At 42.9% G+C, this 20297-nt stretch overlaps 1 protein-coding gene and 1 long non-coding RNA gene across 2 annotated transcripts; both read right to left on the reverse strand.

The window, feature by feature from the left end:
• Positions 1-2179: 2179 nt before the first annotated feature.
• LOC308293741 lies at positions 2180-5331 on the reverse strand. The gene is made up of 3 exons (XR_013962491.1): positions 5235-5331; positions 3155-3301; positions 2180-2683 (listed from the first exon to the last, which is right to left on the reverse strand). It is a non-coding gene; the product is annotated as an uncharacterized lncRNA (long non-coding RNA).
• A 66-nt stretch (positions 5332-5397) lies between these two features.
• On the reverse strand, positions 5398-18750 carry LOC308294110 (uncharacterized protein; the record flags this gene model as incomplete). Its single annotated transcript, XM_080736834.1, has 15 exons — positions 5398-5519; positions 7342-7494; positions 7646-7838; positions 8471-8688; positions 9360-9455; positions 9565-9672; positions 9886-9984; positions 11904-12002; positions 13426-13524; positions 13829-13927; positions 14737-14814; positions 15263-15343; positions 17336-17440; positions 18034-18159; positions 18741-18750. Coding segments are annotated over 15 exons (1686 nt in total), but the record flags the coding sequence as incomplete, so codon positions are not given.
• Positions 18751-20297: the final 1547 nt, after the last annotated feature.

The following is a 20297-nucleotide window of genomic DNA, read 5'->3' on the forward strand; positions in this document are numbered from 1 at the left end:
AGTGACATATTTTGCAGAAAACAAAAACAAAATGTTCCTTTGGAAGATTAAATTGTGTCTGCAGCTGCTGATAAGACAGCAGAACACCATCAATAGCAGCAGTTATTAAAGAAATTAACCATACATAGTTTATAAATGATAAATGGTGCATTTATATAGCGCCTTTTTCCAAGGCACTTTACATAGATTGTGCATTATGTTCACCCATTCACACACACATTCAAACAGATGGCAGAGGAAACCATTCAAGGCACCAACCTGCTCACCGGGAGCAACTAGGGGTTCAGAGTCTTGTCTGCTCAAGGACTCTTCGACACTTGACTCTGGGGGAGCCCGGGATGAACTGGGAACCCTTCGGGAACCCTCCGTGTTCTAAGAGGGCAACTCTACCCCTGAGCCACTGCCCCCCCCCACACAGAAGCAGCAGTGAATAAATAACATACACCAGTATCATAGCAGCAGTATTACACAACTGAACTGGTATGATTTATCATACTTAAAACCCATATTTTCCCTTGGCCTTTAATTGCCTTTAATTATTTGCATATCTTTCTTTTAGTTGTTTTTGTAAATCATCTGTTGCTGTTTTTAAATGTTTTGTTCCATGAATTGTTTTGTTTGCTTTGATTATTTGAATTGTTTGTGTTTTAACCTGTACAACACTTAGGTTCAGCCTGACTGTTTGTAAATGTGCTATATAAATAAAGTTTGATTTGATATCAGACTATTTTCAGCTGGTCAATAGAATACGGTTTTCAATCAATTTCCTGGTGACGTTTTGAGATGATTATTTTCAAAGAATCTTTTTGCACACGTCTCACAGTGTAGGGTTTCTTCCTTGTGTGTATTTTCTGATGACGTTTGAGATTAAACTTATTTCGGAACCTTCTCCCAAACTGGCCACATTTGTATGGTTTCTCCTGTGTGAATTGGCCTGTGATCTGTGAGCCTACCACTGCACACACTGGTAGGGTTTCTCGTAGGGTAGGGTTTTCCCTTTCCCGATGACTCCTGTATGAGTTTTCTGATAACGTTTTAAATGACTATCACAGGTGAACCTTTTCCCACACTGCTCACAGGGGTTTCTTCCCTGTGTGAACAATCTGATGCGAGTACCCTTTTCAGCAAACATCTTACCACAGAGATTTCTCTGGTGATGTTTCTGATGACGTTTAAAATTACTAAGACAGTTGAACCTTTGCCCACACTAGTCACAGTTTTGAGGTTTCACCCGTGTGAACTAGCTGATGACGTTTTAAATCACAAACATCCCTGAACCTTTTCCCACACAGATCACAGGGGTAGGGTTTCTCCGTGTGAACAAAACGATGCTTTCTCAGAGTACCCTTATCATTGAACCTTTTCCCACACTGATCACAGGGGTAGGGTTTCTCCCCTGAATGAGTTTTCTGATGCATTTTGAGATCCCACATTCTGAAGAACCTTTTATCACAGTGGTCACAGTGGTTGTTTTTCTCCCCTGTGTGAAGTTTCTGATGACGTTTAAAATTACTAAGACGGGTGAACCTTTGCCCACACTGGTCGCAGTGGTGAGGTTTCTCCCCTGTGTGAACAAAACTGTGCGTTCTCAGAGCATGCTTTGCATTGAATCTCTTACCGCACTGCTCACAGTGGTAGGGTTTCTCCCCTGTATGAATTAACTGATGATGTTTTAAATCACATACAAACCTAAACTTTTTCCCACACTGGTCACAGTGGTTGGGTTTCTGATGACGTTTTAAATCACTAAGACAGCCGAACCTTTCCCCACATTTCCTACAGAGGTGGGGTTTCTCCACCGGAGGAATTCTCTCATGACGATTTAACTGGTGACTTTTGAGACTTATCTCGTGTTTGAATTTTATACCACACTGCTCACAGGGGAAGGGCCTCACATGTGTTAGCTGGTGCTCTTTGAGGTTGCCGAGAGTGTAGAAACCTTTCCCGCACTGGTCACAGTGGTGGGGAAAGGTGAGTTTTACTGTGTGAGTTTTCTTGTGATGTGCGAGAGCATTGTTCACAATGAACCTTAACCCACATTGGTCACACTGATAGGGTTTCACTCCTGTATGGAGAGACGCATGAATGTTAAGAGAACTCTGTGAGGAGAATCTCTTACCACACTGCCCACAGGAATATGGCTTCTCCCCTGTGTGAATTATCTGGTGACTTCTAAGTGTATCTCTCTTCCTGAAACCTTTCCCACACTGGTCACAAATATAGGGTTTATAAACTGTGTGCGTCGTCTGGTGCCTTTTCAGATCCTCGCTTGTTCTGAAACTTTCACTGCTCTTGTCACACATGTCGTTTTTCTCAAGTCTGTGCCTATTCCGGTGCAATTTCAGATCGTCGCTTTTGCTGAACCTTTCCCCACACGTTTCACAGAGGTAGGGTTTCTCCAATGCATGAGTCTCCCGGTGTCTTTTCAGATCACTGCCAGTGCTGAACTTTTCGCCACATTGATAGCAGTGCCAAGGTTTATATCCTGTATGAATTCTCCTCTGATGACATCTGAGGTGACTGCTCGTGCTGAACCGTTTGTCACACAGGTGACATTGATGGTCTTTCGTTTTTTCAATGCACCATCTCTGGTGCATTTTGAGTCTAAAGTCTGTTGGGAAGCTTTTCCCACACTGGTGACAGCAGGCGGGTTTCCAAACTGGCAGTTGGGCAGGAGAGACGCCTGGCATGGAGAATGAAGGGAGATAAAGAAACAATTCATTAACCCATTGAAACCAAAAACAGCAGATATACAAGCTCATCATACTTCGCTATGAGCTTGTAGATTTGCAATGCTTTTCCCTGTTTCCCGATTCCCTCTTACCGGTCGGATTCCTTACCCCCCGGCTCCACCGGGCGAGTCGAGCATCGCGTCAACGTCAACGCTGGGAACGCTCCCGTTTTAATCAATGAAGGGTGCTCCACTGCCGACGTCAACGTCAACGTCGGACGCTCAAATTCGCCCCGGTTAATTTTTTGACGCCGTCCGACGCCGGCAGGACGCCGTCATTTTGGTGGAGCCCTAGCCTTACGGGTCAATTTACTGTAGTTCCATTTGTACACACTCAAGAGTTATGGTTGGTCCTTGAAAGAAAACAGTTTGGGAACCACCTGTATTGTAATTGTATAGCAGACGTGAAGTCAGTTCACATACCAGTTTTGACAGTGTGATGAACCGGTTCCGGTTCCGAATGTGATGGTAGCGCTTCCGGTTCCTCAATGTAGGATCCGGTTCCTGTGCTTCCCCCGGCTCTGGCTCGTAACCCTAGCTGTGCGTTCCGCAGAAGACCTCTCTCCAGCTCTTTATAGTAAACAGAAAATACATTTTCAGCCGAGATACCAGTTTCATCCAATGAGGATAGAGACTTTCGATTACTTGTCCAGCTACTCTATGGCAGGGGCGTCAATTCGGTATGGCAGGGGTATGCAGCTGCCATACCCTGGGTCCAGGGGGGAAAATAAAAGTTAACTTTTGAATATAAATCCATGAATGTCTCTTTGTCTATCTGTGCTGGTTATGTTGTTAAATTACATTAAAATAACTACAAATGCAAAATTTAACAAAAATGGTCACTTTAACAAGGTATTATAATTATATTCTCCACACTTTTATTCCATTATATACCATGACATGGTATATTCCCAGGTTCTGCAGGTCAGCTGCACAGGTGCAATTCATTATTGTTAATTGTGGCACATTTACTATTTTATGCCAAGTTTAGCTGCACTTGAACAAACCGTAGAAACGGGGGAAAAATAGAATGTACTTCTCAAAATAAATGTATCATGCCTGTTGCTAAGGTATGGCAACATGACTGGTGTCTTGCACGTGTGCGACACCAGTCATGTTGCCATACCTTAGCTTTTTCTGAACTGACGCCACTGCTCTATGGTCAAGAACTTCTGTCACCGTCAGCAACAGTAAATGTGAATCAATTTTAACTGGCCACCTCGATATTTCGACATAACATTTGATCGACGTTCCATTTGTTCGACGCGGGTGAATGTTAACCTGGTGAAATGATAAACTGCCGACGCTGGTGAATGCTAACCTGGTCAATGTTAACCACTATGCCTAAACCTAAACCTAACCCAAACCTCAGTCAAAGTATGCCTAAACCTAACCCTAAAACCTTTTTCCCCCTCTTCCACCACCTCCCCAGATCCCGAACCTGCCATCACTCTGTTCTCCTGTCACCCACTACCGCTCACTACTGCCTTCACCGACATCACCACATCCGATCCATCCTCCGTAAACCTCAGGCATGAAAACCTCCACCTGCATCCTGGACCCAATCCTCTCCACCCCAGTTATGGCCTGCCTCCCCTCACTCTCTGCATTCACCATTAACATAATAAACTCCTCCCTTTCCCCTGGTCTCATCCCGTCCGCCCTAAAAATGGCTGCTACATTTTTATGTAGTGGTATTGCAACTTGTAACAAGTAAAACAATATGTGAGTACCACTGAAAACAGTACACACCTACCTATCCTGTACAACTTTACTACTGGTCAAGGACAGCTTAAAGGTGTATTCAGTGATAATGAAAGTGGCTGGGGGTCATCTTGTCCCTTACTGGCCTTACAGCGTGGAAATGTTAATTTTTTTTATAGATGTTTTACACCATTATAATGTTCTCATTTTGATCATTAGACCCAATCACTGAATATCGGTAGGCCTACGTCTCCAGCGTCAGGATATGTATGATACTGATTTACTAAGAGACTGTGGCTGTTCAGTAGTTTACAATCTAGGCATTGAGCAGACGTTCTTAATTCAGAGCGACTGTGGTTCTCAAAACCTTTATTTTGACCATCATAACTAAACATCATAACATAACTACGGCCATACTCTACCCTGATTGGCCGAGGACTGGCTGGCCACCTCTGAAAACCGAATCTAGCTATGCTCGTAACAAGAGCCATGGTGGAAGTCCTTATATGGTCAGCACACATTCTAGTGAGGAGAATGAATGGAAAATGTACCAATTATATGTTTATATTATTTGAATGAAATACAATCACTGACTGAATATACCTTTAAAGATTACGTAAGTAGAAGACACCTATAGTTTTCAACATGCTGTTGTTACGACATGGAAAAGAGGGCTGACCATACATATGTACAGTAGGGGGTGCATTTATATAGCGCCTTTACCTCTACCCCTGAGCCACTGCTGCAGGATGTGTGTTACGACTAATTCCAACGATGTATAATTCTATTGTCCACATACCAGCTCTGACAGTGTGATGAACCGGTTCTGGTTCCAAATGTGATGGTTCCGGTTCTAAATGTGATGGTTCCGGTTCCAAATGTGGTGGTTCCGGTTCTGGTTCCAAATGTGATGGTTCCGATTCCAAATGTGATGGTTCTGGTTCCAAATGTGATGGTTCTGGTTCCAAATGTGATGGTTCCGGTTCCGGTTCCTCAGGCTCTGGCTTCCCAGCGGTTCGTGCACATCCTCCGGCTCTGGCTCCCAACTCTGGCCGTGGGTTTCGCAGAAGACCTCTCTCCAGCTCTTTAGTGAACAGAAAATATATTTTCAGGTCAGGTTACCAGTTTCATCCAATGAGCATAGAGACCAACCTTTTTGGGGGGGCGGGGGTCCCCAGATGACAGTAATGTCAGGACTTTTAAGACCTTTGTAATATTTAGAGAAAAATAATAAGAAATACTGCATCAAAGGTAATCAACTAACTATACTATGAAAACGGGTCAAACATTGGCCAAATAATATGAGAAGAAAACATGAAAATAGCTGATCTACAAGCTCACAGCGCCTCGCATTGCGAAATGTTCACAAGATGTATCTGTGGAACCGAGTCAAGTGCTTGGGGTCCATTCATTTTGGGGGCTCATGGCCGGGAAAGGCTGAGAACCACTGAACAAGACTAGACTAGAAGTGTATCTGTGTATGTTAGAGATGGTCAAAAAACAAGGCTCGCAAGACAACTGACCTCTGACACACATTTTGATGTGCCACCTTTGTACAACCACCAATTCAATTGTTCGATAAAGTCTAAATGATTCAATACAAGATTGATTAGTATGTATACTAGTGATGCGCGGGTCAGCTTTTTTTCATAACCCGCACGACCCACAGCCCGCACGGAACGTAACCCGCCCGCGCCCGCGCCGCAGAACAATATAAAATGAACGAATCCGCCCGCCCCGCAACCCGCATTTAAAAAAAAGATGGTATATCATCTCCACAATAGCTCATCTTTATATACGGCTCTTCTAAGTACCCAAGGTCGATTTACAGAAAGGTTTACAGTAGCACAATATTGTCATGGGCTAAATAGCCTAAACAAACGTGTTGTTCAAATTGGGGTTTAGCCTAAAAGACATTCATTCAAAGACGTAACGTTCATTCTCTCTAAATCACCGGGCATCGTGATCGTCGGGGTAAGAATGGCGGTTTTATGTGTCATATGTAGACCTATACAGCGCCTCGCACTTTAAACAGACAGCAAAAGACGGACAATATTAAATCCTTTTGGATATTGGTTAATCACCAGATTGGAGAGATGGGACAACTCGAGGTAAGCGTGGTTGGTTCATTCAGTCAAAAAATCCGCCTCACTTGCAAAAGTTGTGTTTCAAATCGTATCCGTTGACTGGCTGGTTATATAACTTAACCGACACAAGTATTTAGCTATAAACGGACTTGTGTGGATGACAGAGACAGAGAGTGAAATTCTGATCAGCGACACGTGCTGAATTGTTTGTGCATATTCTTCTCTGCTGTGCTCACGTTGTGTCAAATGTTGGCAAGATGTGGTTCGCGGCCCCAACAGGAGCGGAATTGGGACGGTCTTCGCACCAAGGAGCGGAGGAGAAACCTCGCTCCTCTCTGGCGCATTTTAAAACTTGCTCGCTCGTGCTCTTATTCAAACGTTGTATTCTTATTCTTATAGGCCTACTCTTATTAAGAATAAAAGGCAAATAAGAACAGGTGATTATTCTTATTTATGTTTTGCACGTGAGAGTGGTGATAAACCCGCCCGCCCGCCGCCCGCCTGGAAAAGGTCTGAAACCTCGACCCACCCACCCGCTTGCGGGCGGGTTGGCGGGCGGGTGGGGGCACCGGGTCGGCCCGCGCATCACTAATGTATACTAATCACTATTGTGATGAAAAAATGGAATAGTGTAGGAAATGCTACTGAATGGTGAACGTGAACGGATCATTGCCGTGAACGTGAATGAAATTGTTCATTCACTGAAATGAACTGTTTAGTCCACCACTAGTCTGTAACTAGTGGTGATCCTTGAAATGAAAAGGATTGAGAACCACCGGTATTGTAATTGTATAACAGACATGAAGTCAGTCCACATACCAGCTCTGACAATGTGTTGAACCGGTTCCGGTTCCAAATGTGATGGTTCCGGTTTTGGTTGCTCAGGCTCTGGCTTCCCAGCGGTCCGTGCACATCCTCCGGCTCTGGCTCCCAAATCTGGCCGTGTGTTTCGCAGAAGACCTCTCTCCAGCTCTTTAGTAAACAGAAAATATACTTTCAGGTCGGGATACCAATTTCATCCAATGAGACATTTTTTATTCCTTTTCTGAAGCCAAAATCTGCCTAGGGTAGAAAAGTTGAACGGCTTGAAGCCCTGCCGCACTGTGCTTCCCCCCAGCCTTACCCCTGTCCCCAGACTGCACTTCTGGTGTGGCGCTGTCCGCCCTCTCCGAGGGCAGCAGGGTGCCTCCCCCGACCACATCTCCTCCCTCCGTCCGAGCAGCAGCAGCAGCAGCAGCATTCTCCCCTTTAATGATGTCTGGGTAGGAAACGAAGCGATACACGAAACTCTGACCACTCACTTTCTTGATGATGTTCTAATGGAAGAAAGGAGAGGGATTATATGATGGCAGACAAAGTTAAAATACTGTGTAATGCGAAGATGTACTTCCAATGGGGCCAAGAATATCCATCATCATCATCATAACTATCTTTATGTAATTCAGTCACTCACATAAAACACAAGAGTTAACATACTTTTCCTTGTTAAACTGAAACGCTTCTTGGGCCTTGAGCAAAGAGTTAGTAGAGGCAAAAGCCTAGTTGGGGGATTTAACAGCACCAGGTTATTCCTCCAAACCTTGGTCCTTGTACATCCTGACAGCTGTTAATGTTCCAGATATGGTGAAGGTACAGAACCTGTCAACGTTTTTTTTTTTTTTTAATGATTAGCCTACTGCTGCCAAACAAGCAGGAGAAAATGTCAATGCTCAAAGCACATAATTGAGCACTGCTATGCAGGGACTGACAAAGCAGATTTTCTTTTTCCCCAAAATATTATAAAGATTGTAAGGCCCAGTATTACTGCAAAAAAGTAAATTAAATAATATAATACAATGTGTCTGCACCTTGCCCCCTTATAAATGATAATAGGAGTCGGGAAAAATGGCAGTAGTCACAATTTAAATTTAAATGTGGAAATGTAATACCACACAGACATGATAATTACCTTGTCATAGTAGCGTCTGAGAGCCCTGCCGAGCTTGTCATAGTTCATGTTGGGCTTGTTCTTCCTGGCTCCCCACAGCCTGGCCACTTCCTCTGCCTGCAGCAGCTTGAACTCCCCCCCTTCCTCATTGGTCCAACAGATCAGTTGCTCCTTACTGGCATCCAATAAGAGCTGGAGAAGGAACTGCCACAGGGTGACAGAGCTGTCCACGTCTCTCACTGTGGAAAGGAGACAACAATTACCATGACAGAGATTGGACTTCATCAAGCTAGGGAGTATATATGTCAGTTAGTTTGAGATTCAGTTAGATTGAGAACAGGAGCGCTCGTTTTGGGGCACAAGGTGGAGCAGGCGGTGCCTCCTTCTGGGAACTAGGAATAATTTGACTGAGGTTAGGTTTAGGCATAGTTTTACTGAGATTAGGGTTAGGTTTAGGCATAGTTTTACTGAGGTTAGGGTTAGGTTTAGGCATAGTAGCATTCACCAGGTTAGCATTCACCAGCGTGGGACTAATGCAGTCAAATGCTCTACCACTGAGACATGGGCTTCTTCCACATTCAGGTGAACTTCTTCCACATCCAGGTGAACAAAAACAAGCGCTCCTTTCCCAATCTAACTGGTTTCTCAAACTAACTGTAACATACAGTACAGTTGAGGCATTATTAGCTGCAATTCAATAATGACAAAACCATGCCAATGTTTTTGCTTTGACTATGGCTCAGGATATTCATTACAATGCCATTACTAGCCTATGCCTATTTGCTTATTTTTAAACACAAGACAACAACACCAGAAGGCCTTATTCAAAATAGGGTTTTGGCTATTGTGAGCCTGCAACTGGAAATTCTTGAAAATAGAACAGCAAGTAAAGAGAGAGCATGACACTTACCGAGGAGTTCCAAGTGGTCTTTAACATCAACTGTATCAGATTCAGCTGGTGTTTGAGAACTCATCTTCACCTGCCGTTTGTACTCCAAATACTGGTCTGGAATGAAGGAATAGAATAAGAACTAAGGCTGCACAATTGGTATTTTTATGTTTTTTAAGTTTTTCTTCAGTACCGTACTTCTCCCCCCACTGAAGACAGTACATACCTATCCTGTACAACTTTACAAAAGCGTTTAAATCAATCATTCCACATTCCTCGTCCATCTCGTTCTGTTCCTCTGCCAGTGTTTCAGAGGCCGTCTCTCTGTGGGGGTCTGCAGAATTCACCCATGGAAGAAAGATTTTTGGTCAGTGGTATATTTCAGTTAACAAGACAACATTTTAATCACATCAAACTATTGCAGAGAATCATTATGTGTTGTAAAGTTTTAAAGGAGGGAGATTCAGACACCTGGGGACGACTTAGCCACTCCATGTGTTAATATGGTGACAGAGTAAAATAACACAAGAGAGAGTATGATTCTTACTGAGGTCTTTAGATTCCTGGTTCAAAGTGTGCATGGCTGGCACTGGAGAACTCGTCTTCACCTGTAGTTTGGACTTCAAATATTTACCTAACCCTACCACTGGAATGAAAGAATAAAATAAGTTAAAACACAAGTATTTTCAAGACAAAGAGGTAATAATAAATAACATACAGTTTGCACTTAATAGTAAGCCTTGCCGAGCCATATAGTCGGAGGCCTTAGGATTTTTTCGTGCTAATCAGTCTAAAAGCGCCAAATTTTGCACAGATGTAGCCCAGGGCATGCTCTAATGATTTAGCTAGGGCGCCCGAGTCGGCGACCTTCGGGGTTGCGGCCAAATCAAGTTGGGCTCCCATCGACTTTCTATACAGGAGGAAAATACCCAGAAAAACATTTTTTTTCTGGGTATTTAAGTAGGATCTGAGGGGTCTAACTAAGGGTTTGTCATGATGCTGAATCCATTGCAAGCATTTGTTTTGCACAAAAAACATTCCTTGGGCCTCAGAAAACAATGCATAGGTTATGGGTGTGCATGCATGTTAGCCGGAGGCCTTAGGGTTTTCTTTCGTGCTAATCAGTCTAAAAGCGCCAAATTTTGCACAGATGTAGCCCAGGGCATGCGCTAATGATTTAGCTAGGGCACCCGAGTCGGCGACCTTTGGGGTCGCCATAGCTCCAGAAAACACCCACAAAACTCTGAAAAGTGATGACTCATCACTTTTGATCACTAAACCATCGTTTTCTGGGGCCATTTCTAGCCCAAGGAATGTTTTTTGTGCAAAACAAATGCTTGCAATGGATTCAGCATCATGACAAACCCCTAGTTAGACCTCACATCCTACTTGAATATCCAGCAAAAGAAAAATATATATATTTCTGGGTATTTTCGTCCTGCATAGAAAGTCGATGGGAGCCCAACTTAATTTGGCCGCTGTGGCGACCCCGAAGGTCACCGACTTGGGCGCCCTAGCTAAATCAATAGAGCATGCCCTGGGCTACATCGGTGCAAAATTTGGTGCTTTTAGACTGATTAGCACGAAATTACCATTCTATCTCCCTAAGGCCTCCGACTAATATGAGGCCCTTAGGTCAGGAGCCTAGCTCCTGTTTCTGCAGTGTGATGCAGCTTGATGTAAAAGTACACATACTAGTCATGTACTAGTAATACAATATGAAATACTATTTCAAAGTTAACTTGTATTGGGCATGCGGTCAGGTTTAGCCTTGGCTCAGGGAAGAGGACGCATGCATAGTCCAACATGAGCACATGACAGAAACCAAAAATGTACTTTTTTTATTATTTTGTTTTCTATGGTATGTACTATAAATGTGTATTAAGTCCTTTAATTGCTATTTTACATTTGCTTGTCATTTTCAATTCCACTGTAATTTTGTAATTTGACCACAGGAAGAATAGTCACTGCCTCACGGATCTTAAATAAACAAATAAACTCTTTTACCATTTTTACCTTTAAAATAAATATACACTAGAACATACTAAACGGTTGGTGACTACAGAATTATCATCGACATTATTGCCATGAGAATTGTATACGGAAATGTTGATGGGCTGAAACAAAAGAGGGAGAGAGAGATAGAGAGAGAGAGAGAGAGAGAGAGAGAGAGAGAGAGAGAGAGAGAGAGAGAGAGAGAGAGAGAGACTCTCTCCTGATGACTATCCACACGTTTCCTATGTCCCATGAGCCTTTGCGTGAAAGGTGGGTACCACTCGCTGTCCTAGCTGTTTCATATGTTTGGTTGTTGTGCTGCTGTGGCACATGAATCTCTGTATTGTGATTACTTGGTGCTTTGTTCAGTGACTTGAATCAGCTGTGAGGAGGAAGTGAAGCATACTTTTTCCCCCAGTAAGCTTGTTGGGAAACTTGTGGATCGATATCATCACATCATTATTGTGATATCTTGCCATGATCATCAAATACTGAAACATTAATATGGTGATAGCCAAGACAGAAGAAGAATAAAGAATAAAATAACACAAGAGAGAGGATGAAACTTACTGAGGTCCATTTGGTATTTAGACTCCCGTTTTATATTGACTGTAATGGCTTGTGTTTGAGAACTCTTCTCCACCTGCAGTTTGGACTCCACAGACTGGCCTGGAATAAGACAATAGAATAAGGACTACAGTGCTGCTTCAGGTCAGTCAGTCAGTCAGTCAGTCAGTCAGTCAGTCAGTCAGTCACCCACTTCTCCTCCTCTGCCTGTTTCTGTTGGAGAGCCCGCCCTCCAGCTCATGCAATGAGGTGAAAAAGAGCGGTGAACAGTCCCTCTTCAGCCAATACCCCCCAAAAAACGCATCTGCAACTGAACGGACTGAATATAGACATAGAAAGGTAGACGCCTCCATCGGCTCTGGTGCATATGCATCGCGGGGCCGAGGGAATCTGCAGCGCTTCCGTGTGCATCGCTTCCACATGCGTCACAGAAACGGTAGTTGGTAGGCCAATCAGAGGCAGGTGGGGGCGGGTCTTTACGTATGCAGCCTCTAAGAACAGCTGAGCCGCGCAAGATCAGGAACTGGATGGAAACAAGCCAATAAAGCTCTGTTGAATTGAATTGATAAGTCCCGGAGAAGACGTGCTGTGATTGGCCAGTAGTCACTTTGACTGGCAGCGTTTTCTCGTTTTTTCTGGGCGATCGGCCTCCAGCTGTTACACGTCGCTCCAATGAACTGCAGCGGCGGGTGAGGAATCTAGCTTTTTATATCTACTAGCCCTTACCCGTTCAAAGATATGAGCTCCAAAATGATGTGCAGTGTGTGGGTTATGGGATGTGCACTGTGCACACAGTATATGAGGGATGGAAAGTAACTTTAACTGGTGCTTGCATGATGTAGGAGCATCAATGTAAGAAACCCGTTTCGTTTAATGGCTACAGAGATACTGTTCCCCCCCCCCCCCCCCCCCCCAAAAAAAAGAACCGATTCATTTGAGCCGTTCGTTCATGACCGACACAACACTACAAACGTTTGTCAGCGGCCACTTTACCACTGTTCTAGCAACTAACTAAGATCAGCGGTTTTCAACCCTGTTCATATCAAGGTCCATTATGTATTCATTATTTTAACCACGAACCACCATTTGATGAGATTTAGCCTCTCAGACCCCAAACCTTTTTGAATATTTTTTCTCTTTGGATGAGATTTTGTCCACAATTCCATGCTGGGTTGATGTGGTGCCATAGGAGAGATACCTGTCAAAAGATCTAAATAACAATTCTTCTACAGTACATACATGCTGTAATTGTGTAGACATATTGTAAATTAAGTAATGCCTCTATAATTTAACTCTTGAGAGTGTAAAATGAAACCAAATGGACCCGTAAAAGGGTGATACTATTTCGGAAGTACCAATGAGATGCAAAATGCACAATTAACCATTTTAAAAGCTCAGTGATATATTTGTTTACTGGTGTCTATAGATTTAATGGCATTATTGCCATGACAATCATCTACTGAGATGTTGATAAGGTAAGCATAAGATAAGAACTGATAGGAAAGACACAGAGCATAAAACTTACTGAGGTCTTTAGATTCCTGGTCAACAGCGTGCATGGCTGGCTCTGGAGAACTCGTCTTCACCTGGAGTTTGGACTTCAAAAACGTACCTAACCCTACCACTGGAATGAAAGAATAAAATATGTTTATGGTTAATTTTAAACACCGGTAATTCCAAGACAAGAAGTTTCAGCATTAGCTCTGTGTGAGGTAATATAATGTGCATTCTGTACCAGTAATAGTAAGCCTTGCAGAGCCACAAGGCCCATAGGGCAGGAGCCTGTCTCCTGTTTCTTTAGCGTGAGGCAGCTTGATGTACAAGTACAGCCCCTGGACACGATGCTAGTATGTTGCAGACAGACAGACAGACAGACAGACAGACAGACAGACAGACAGACAGACAGACAGACAGAGAATCAAACTTACAGAGCTTCAAGTGGTCTTTAGATTTCTGTTTAGTAGAAACAGTCGTGGCTGGTGCTGGAGAACTCTTCTTCACCTGCAGTTTGGAATCCACAGACTGGTCTGGAATGAAGGGAAATAGAAGGACTCGGAGTTGACACAGGTTGAAGATGAAGGTTCAATGTAAAACTGAAAAGGAAGAGGGTGTGTAGCTGGCAGTGACCCAAAACTACATCTAAGAGCTTCAAGGGATGTTGAACTTTGGTAGAATATTGAACATGGCCCATCAGCTTGCTAGAAATATGACATGATACTGATACAAGCAGTGGGTCATGTCTGCCGTGTAGAGCAGTTTTTTCTCAACCACTATGATAACCTGATACCATGTGCATGTGTCATTTTGCACAACACACTAGAGGGCAAACATGGCTCCTGATAAGTCAATAACGACAACCTTCTTCTTTGTATTAATGTATTTACTGAGTAGAACTACAACACAACACTGTGGCAATAGACTGACTGGGAAAAGCCTGTGCACTGCGCAGTGCGCAATACCAGCCTGGGTAGTACCGTAAACACTACAGTTTGGTGTATGCAGAGCTCCAAATCACTTGGACATCCACCCAAAAAGAATAGGATATCAGAAAGGACGGAAAACGTTAGATGACACGAAGAGCAGGGCTCACTGAAGGGGCAGAAAGACAGAGAGACAGCTTTCGGGAATTAACTTGGTTATTGTGCATTTACATTGTACCTTTATCCCATATTATGATATCACTATTGTGATGTTTTTGTCACGATGATCATAAACAGAGGCATTATAAGGTGATAGCTTTAAAACAGAACAGAATAAAAGAGAGAGAGAGAGAGAGAGAGAGAGAGAGAGAGAGAGAGAGAGAGAGAGAGAGAGAGAGAGAGCACATCAAACTTACAGAGGTTAAAATCGTCTTTAGATTCCTCTTTGATAGAAGAACTCATCTTCACCTGCAGTTTGGAATCCACAGACTGGTCTGGAATGAAGGAAATACAAGGACTGACAAGGGTTGAAGATGAAGAATTGGTTCAATGTAACACTGATGAAGGAAGAGGGTGTACCAAAGACTGGAAAGTGACCCAAAATAAATCTTCAAGAGGTGCTGATCATCATCTTCATAATGATGCCTGATCATAATTCCTTGAACAACAGCAGTGTAACTATACACACATTCAACCACACATGGATGAGGATGTTGCCAGATATTTACACAAATCCTATGACAAATATAGGAACGGTGGATCAGGGCAATTGGGGAGCAAACATTTACGGCTTGCTGGACACGTGTTGCTGTTTTACTAGCAGTGGCATAATGTCCACCCGGCCACAACAGCCAGAGACAGAGCTTATCCCCCTACTCCCACCACACTAATTATCATTGACATCGCATACTGAAATGTTGATGTGGTGAAACAAAGACTTACTGAGGTTCAAATGGTCTTTAGAGTCCTCTTTAATGGAACCAGAACTCATCTTCACCTGCAGTTTGGAATCCACAGACTGGTCTGGAATTAATGAAATACAAGGTCTTGAATAAGAAGGACTCTGATTTGACATGGGTTGAAGATGAAGGTTGAATGTAAAACTGAAGAGGAAGAGGTTGTGAAAAGTAGTTGTATTTAAGTGACCCAAAATACATCTCCAAGCTCCAACTTTGGTACTGTATAACATTGAACATTGCCCATCGGCTTGCTCAAAATATGATACTGTTTACTAGCAGTGGCTCATGTCTGCAGTGTAGAGCAGTTAGTATTCAAATAATTCGACCTCAAAGTATTTGAATAGTCGAATATTCGACAGGACTGGCCAAACTGTCAAATATTAAGTAAGCAAGAGGCGAACATTGTGAAAATAGACGATCTACGAGCATGTAGATCTGCTATTTTCACAATATTTATCTGCAGAACCGAGTCACATTAAATGTAATACCTACAATTCCAAGTGCTTGTCAGGGTGGGGGTCCCCTGTTCAAATATGTTTATTTTGGGGGTCGTGTCCTAAAAAGGTTTGAGAACCCCTGATATAGAGCATTAACAAATTTATTCCCAAGGGGCATTGACAACTCATTCTTATGACTTCCTATCTAGCCAAGCTTTATAAACTATATATATTTTTAAAGAGAAAAAAAAAATAAGCGAATATTCGACTTTGGTGAACAGCGTCGAATAGTGACTTTGATATTCGAATATTCTAATATTTGGTGAATGCCCTACTGGATGGGGAGAAAGACAGTTGGTGAGGATTTAGAGAAATGTCTTTCAGAATGAACTCAGTTAATGTGGGACAAACATAAATGGTAAATGGCACATTTATATAGCGCCTTTATCCAAGGCTATTTACAATGATTGTGCATTAGATTCACTCATTCACACACAGACGTGGAGGAAACCATGGGCCAACCTGCTCATCGGGAGCAATTTCAGCGTCTAGGCAGAATACCTGAGCACGTGAATTACCAAGAACTAAGCAAGACCCTGACTAGGAACAGACTCAGTGAACACAGCTTTGGAAAAGAGAAAGGCTGCGAGAGACAGAGCCCGCTCCCAAGGGAAGACAGACTATGAACCCATAGCACACATTGGTGGAAACAGAGCTACTCTCTCTAACTACCTGCACACTATACCAAGACATCAGAGAGAGACATATACTACCTACCCACAGATTACTTACACCCAAAGTGAGTTTGAAAACATGACCAATGACAAAGAACTCCCATACCTACTGGGAGGAATACAACAATGTGCGAACACAGCAGCAAGATTTGTGAACTGTTGCAATAAAAGGTTAGCCAATGGAATACAACCACCCTAAGGACTACAAACCATTGGAGTGTCCTTCACTATATGTACCGATATATTATATAACGTTGAAATGTGACATAGCTCTGTTTAACAGTCACAATGCTGTACCCCTTCCAACTGTACATAATTTACCTTTTTTTTCCTTAAATTGGTCTCAATATGTTTTGACACTTGCTTTAGCAATGTAAATGTATGTTTTCTCATGGCAATTAAGCGCCTTTGAATTCAATTGAATTGCAATGGCACCATGAACTGTCTGTGATAACAGTCTGTAGAGGTTCCCCAACTCTTTCAGCTCAAGACCCAAAATAACAATTCAAAGTACATGAAAAACCTGAGCCCTATTTAATTGTCAATCACAACAAACACAATGTGTCACATTAAATGTTTAATCAAGGTTGTAAAGCTAAATTAATTATATGTTATTATTGTGGTGTGTTTTTTTTTTTACCCCAAATAAGTTGTACTCTTGGAAGTGACAGAGAGAACACAAATAAATAACAACTTTAAAGATGACTCCTGAGTGGTATTTTTATGACTTATAAAACATATTATGATATCACTATTGTGATATTTTTGTCATGACAATCATAAACAGAGGCATTATAAGGTGACAGTTGTACAACAAACAGAATACGAGAGAGAGAGAGAGAGAGAGAGAGAGAGAGAGAGAGAGAGAGAGAGCATCAAACTTACTGAGGTTCAAATGGTCTTTAGATTCCTCTTCCTCTTTAATAGAAACAGTCGTGGCTGCTGCTGGAGAACTCATCTTCACCTGCTGTTTGGAATCCACAGACTGGTCTGGAATGAAGGAAGAAGGTCTTTAATAAGAAGGACTCTGATTTGACATGGGTTGAAGATGAAGTATTGGTTCAATGTAACACTGATGAAGGAAGAGGTTGCAGCAAGGACAGTGACCCAAAATACATCTCCACGCTTCAAGAGGTGTTGCACTTTGGTAGAACATTGAACATTGGTCATTGTCTCAATAATGATGCCTGATCATAATTCCTTGAACAACAACAGCGGTGTAACTATACACACATTCAACCACACATGGATGAGGATGTTGCCAGATATTGACACAAATCCTATGACAAATATAGAAACCATGGCTCAGGGCATAGTCCTGCAACAGGCCGGGACCCGCGCATACCTGAGTGTTCCTGACTAAAATGTTTTCATTGTCCATGTACAAAATTAGCTATTACCTACTTTGATTGACCAAACATTTACTAACAATAGATTACTACAGGTTACTACAGGCAAACCCATTTCAGGCTTTCATGTTCAGAGCAGAGGTGCTTCAGTTTTAAGCTGTGATTGGTCTACTTTTAATGACAGGAAGAAACATGAACTGAACAGAATAGTCAACATCAGACTGCAGGTCTCACCAGTGATAACTAAGGGTTCCAGGGCGAAGGCCTCCTCCTCATTATGAACCAGGGTGGTCTGTTCTGTCTGCTCAGCCATAGGAGGCAGGGGCTCAGCTGGACATGAGTCTGAGCTATCTGGACCGGCTGGACACATGCAACGAGAGAAGTTAAATTATTAGATGCAAAGTACCGGTATATAAATACAGACAAACTTTAAACATACTACTTTTAATGACAGGAAGAACGATGAACTGAACATGATTTGGAGTGAGGGGTGGCTGATTCAAGCAGTCACTCCTTGCCTGAGTCAGGGGTCTTCAACGTTTTCAGGCCAAGGACCCCTTAGTTGAGAGCGAGATGAAGCAGGGACCCCCACAACCTGTTCATAGATTCCATATAGTTTCATTGTTTGACAGCACAATCATCAGTGTATTTTGGAATCATATCAATTTGTGTTTTCAGACATTTGAAGATCTGCTATTTTTGGCTAAAGTTCTCCAAGTATAGACGCTAGGGTTCAAGTGGTTAATATAAAAAAGGTGGGAAAAGAAAAGTTTCTATCACACACAGATCTGGAGGACCCCCTGTAGTAACTCTGAGGATCCCCTAGGGGTCTCGGACCCCCTGTTGAAGACCCCTGAACTACAGTATTTGGACTGAGCAAGGTGTGACTACACACCTGTTGTCCATTGGGCTAAGTCACAAAAGATAATTAAATGCCGTACCCATCAACATTTAGGAGACAGCCTCCATCATGAAAAGCTGGATATCTGCCTTTTATCTTGTATTATTTGTTTCCATTCGTCTATTTACCACTTTATTACACCAATAAGGCATGGCAAGCAGTGTGTGGTCGCATGGGAATAATAAACCGTACTTTTGCCCCAAACCTTGGCTGTCATCTGTCAACAATTGTGTCATCTGTCCAACAATCGAGCCAGTTACAAGAATCAAAACCGTCTGGATGAGTTCCTCAAAGAGCTGGAGAACCCAGACGTGTCGCACCAAATTCTGGACCCTGGGTACAAGGATTCACTGCGGGGCCCCCATGAATGTTCTTCATAGGGGGTGGGGGTTTAACCCAATTAGATGCATTATTACGCATTATTTTGTGCTTTAACTATTGAAAAATAGCAGATCCCAATAATCCCTATAATATCCATATACTGTATTTGCTAGGCAATCACAGTGTTTACTTAATTACAGCATATCCATAATAACAGATTTTACCATAACAACCCTGCTCTATTGACACGTTTCACACAGATTTAAAGTCTTTGCTAAATAGTTACTATATCGATTTTAGATCATTGAATGGAATTGTATCGTATCGCCATGAATTAACCAATATCGTCCATGTATCATATCGTCAACCATGTATCGTGATGCGTATCGTATCACTATTAATGCGTATCGTATCACTATTACCGGTACATGTATCGTTACACCCCTAAAAGTTACATCTCCTCCTCAGACAGCAGGTCTCACCAGTGATATCTAAGGGTTCCAGGGTGAAGGCCTCCTCCTCATTATGAATCAAGGTGGTCTGTTCTGTCTGCTCAGCCATAGGAGGCAGGGGCTCAGCTGGACACCAGTCTGGGCTATCTGGACCGGCTGGACACATGCAACAAGAGAAGTTAAATTAACTATTAGATTCAAAGTATCACATCTGAGCTCTGGGGGTCCTTGGAGGTTGTAGTTTGGCAGGCAAGGAGTTTGTGTGGACATTTTGGCATGGATCGGGGCAACAGTGGCGGAGATATGAGTAGGGGGAAAGTGTGACGTGTGACGAGTGACGAGTGACGTGACGGAGGGACAGACGGACGGATGGAGGGACTGACGGCCGTTGGAGGTTTGGATAGTATGAGTGTAAGTAAACTGCGACCTACGGTCGCAACTACAGGTTACTACAGGCGAACCCATTTCAGGCATTCATGTTCAGAGCAGAGGTGCTTCAGTTTTAAGCTGTGATTGGTCTACTTTTAATGACAGGAAGAAACGTGAACTGAACAGAATTGTCAACATCAGACTGCAGGTCTCACCAGTGATATCTAATGGTTCCAGGGTGAAGGCCTCCTCCTCATTATGAACCAGGGTGGTCTGTTCTGTCTGCTCAGCCATAGGAGGCAGGGGCTCAGCTGGACATGAGTCTGAGCTATCTGGACCAGCTGGACACATGCAACGAGAGAAGTAAAATTATTAGATGCAAAGTACCGGTATATAAATACAGACAAACTTTAAACATACTACTTTTAATGACAGGGAGAACAGTGAACGGAACA

This window comes from Nannobrachium achirus (genome assembly GCF_963921795.1).
Source record: "Nannobrachium achirus genome assembly, chromosome: 11".
Classification (NCBI taxonomy): domain Eukaryota; kingdom Metazoa; phylum Chordata; class Actinopteri; order Myctophiformes; family Myctophidae; genus Nannobrachium; species Nannobrachium achirus.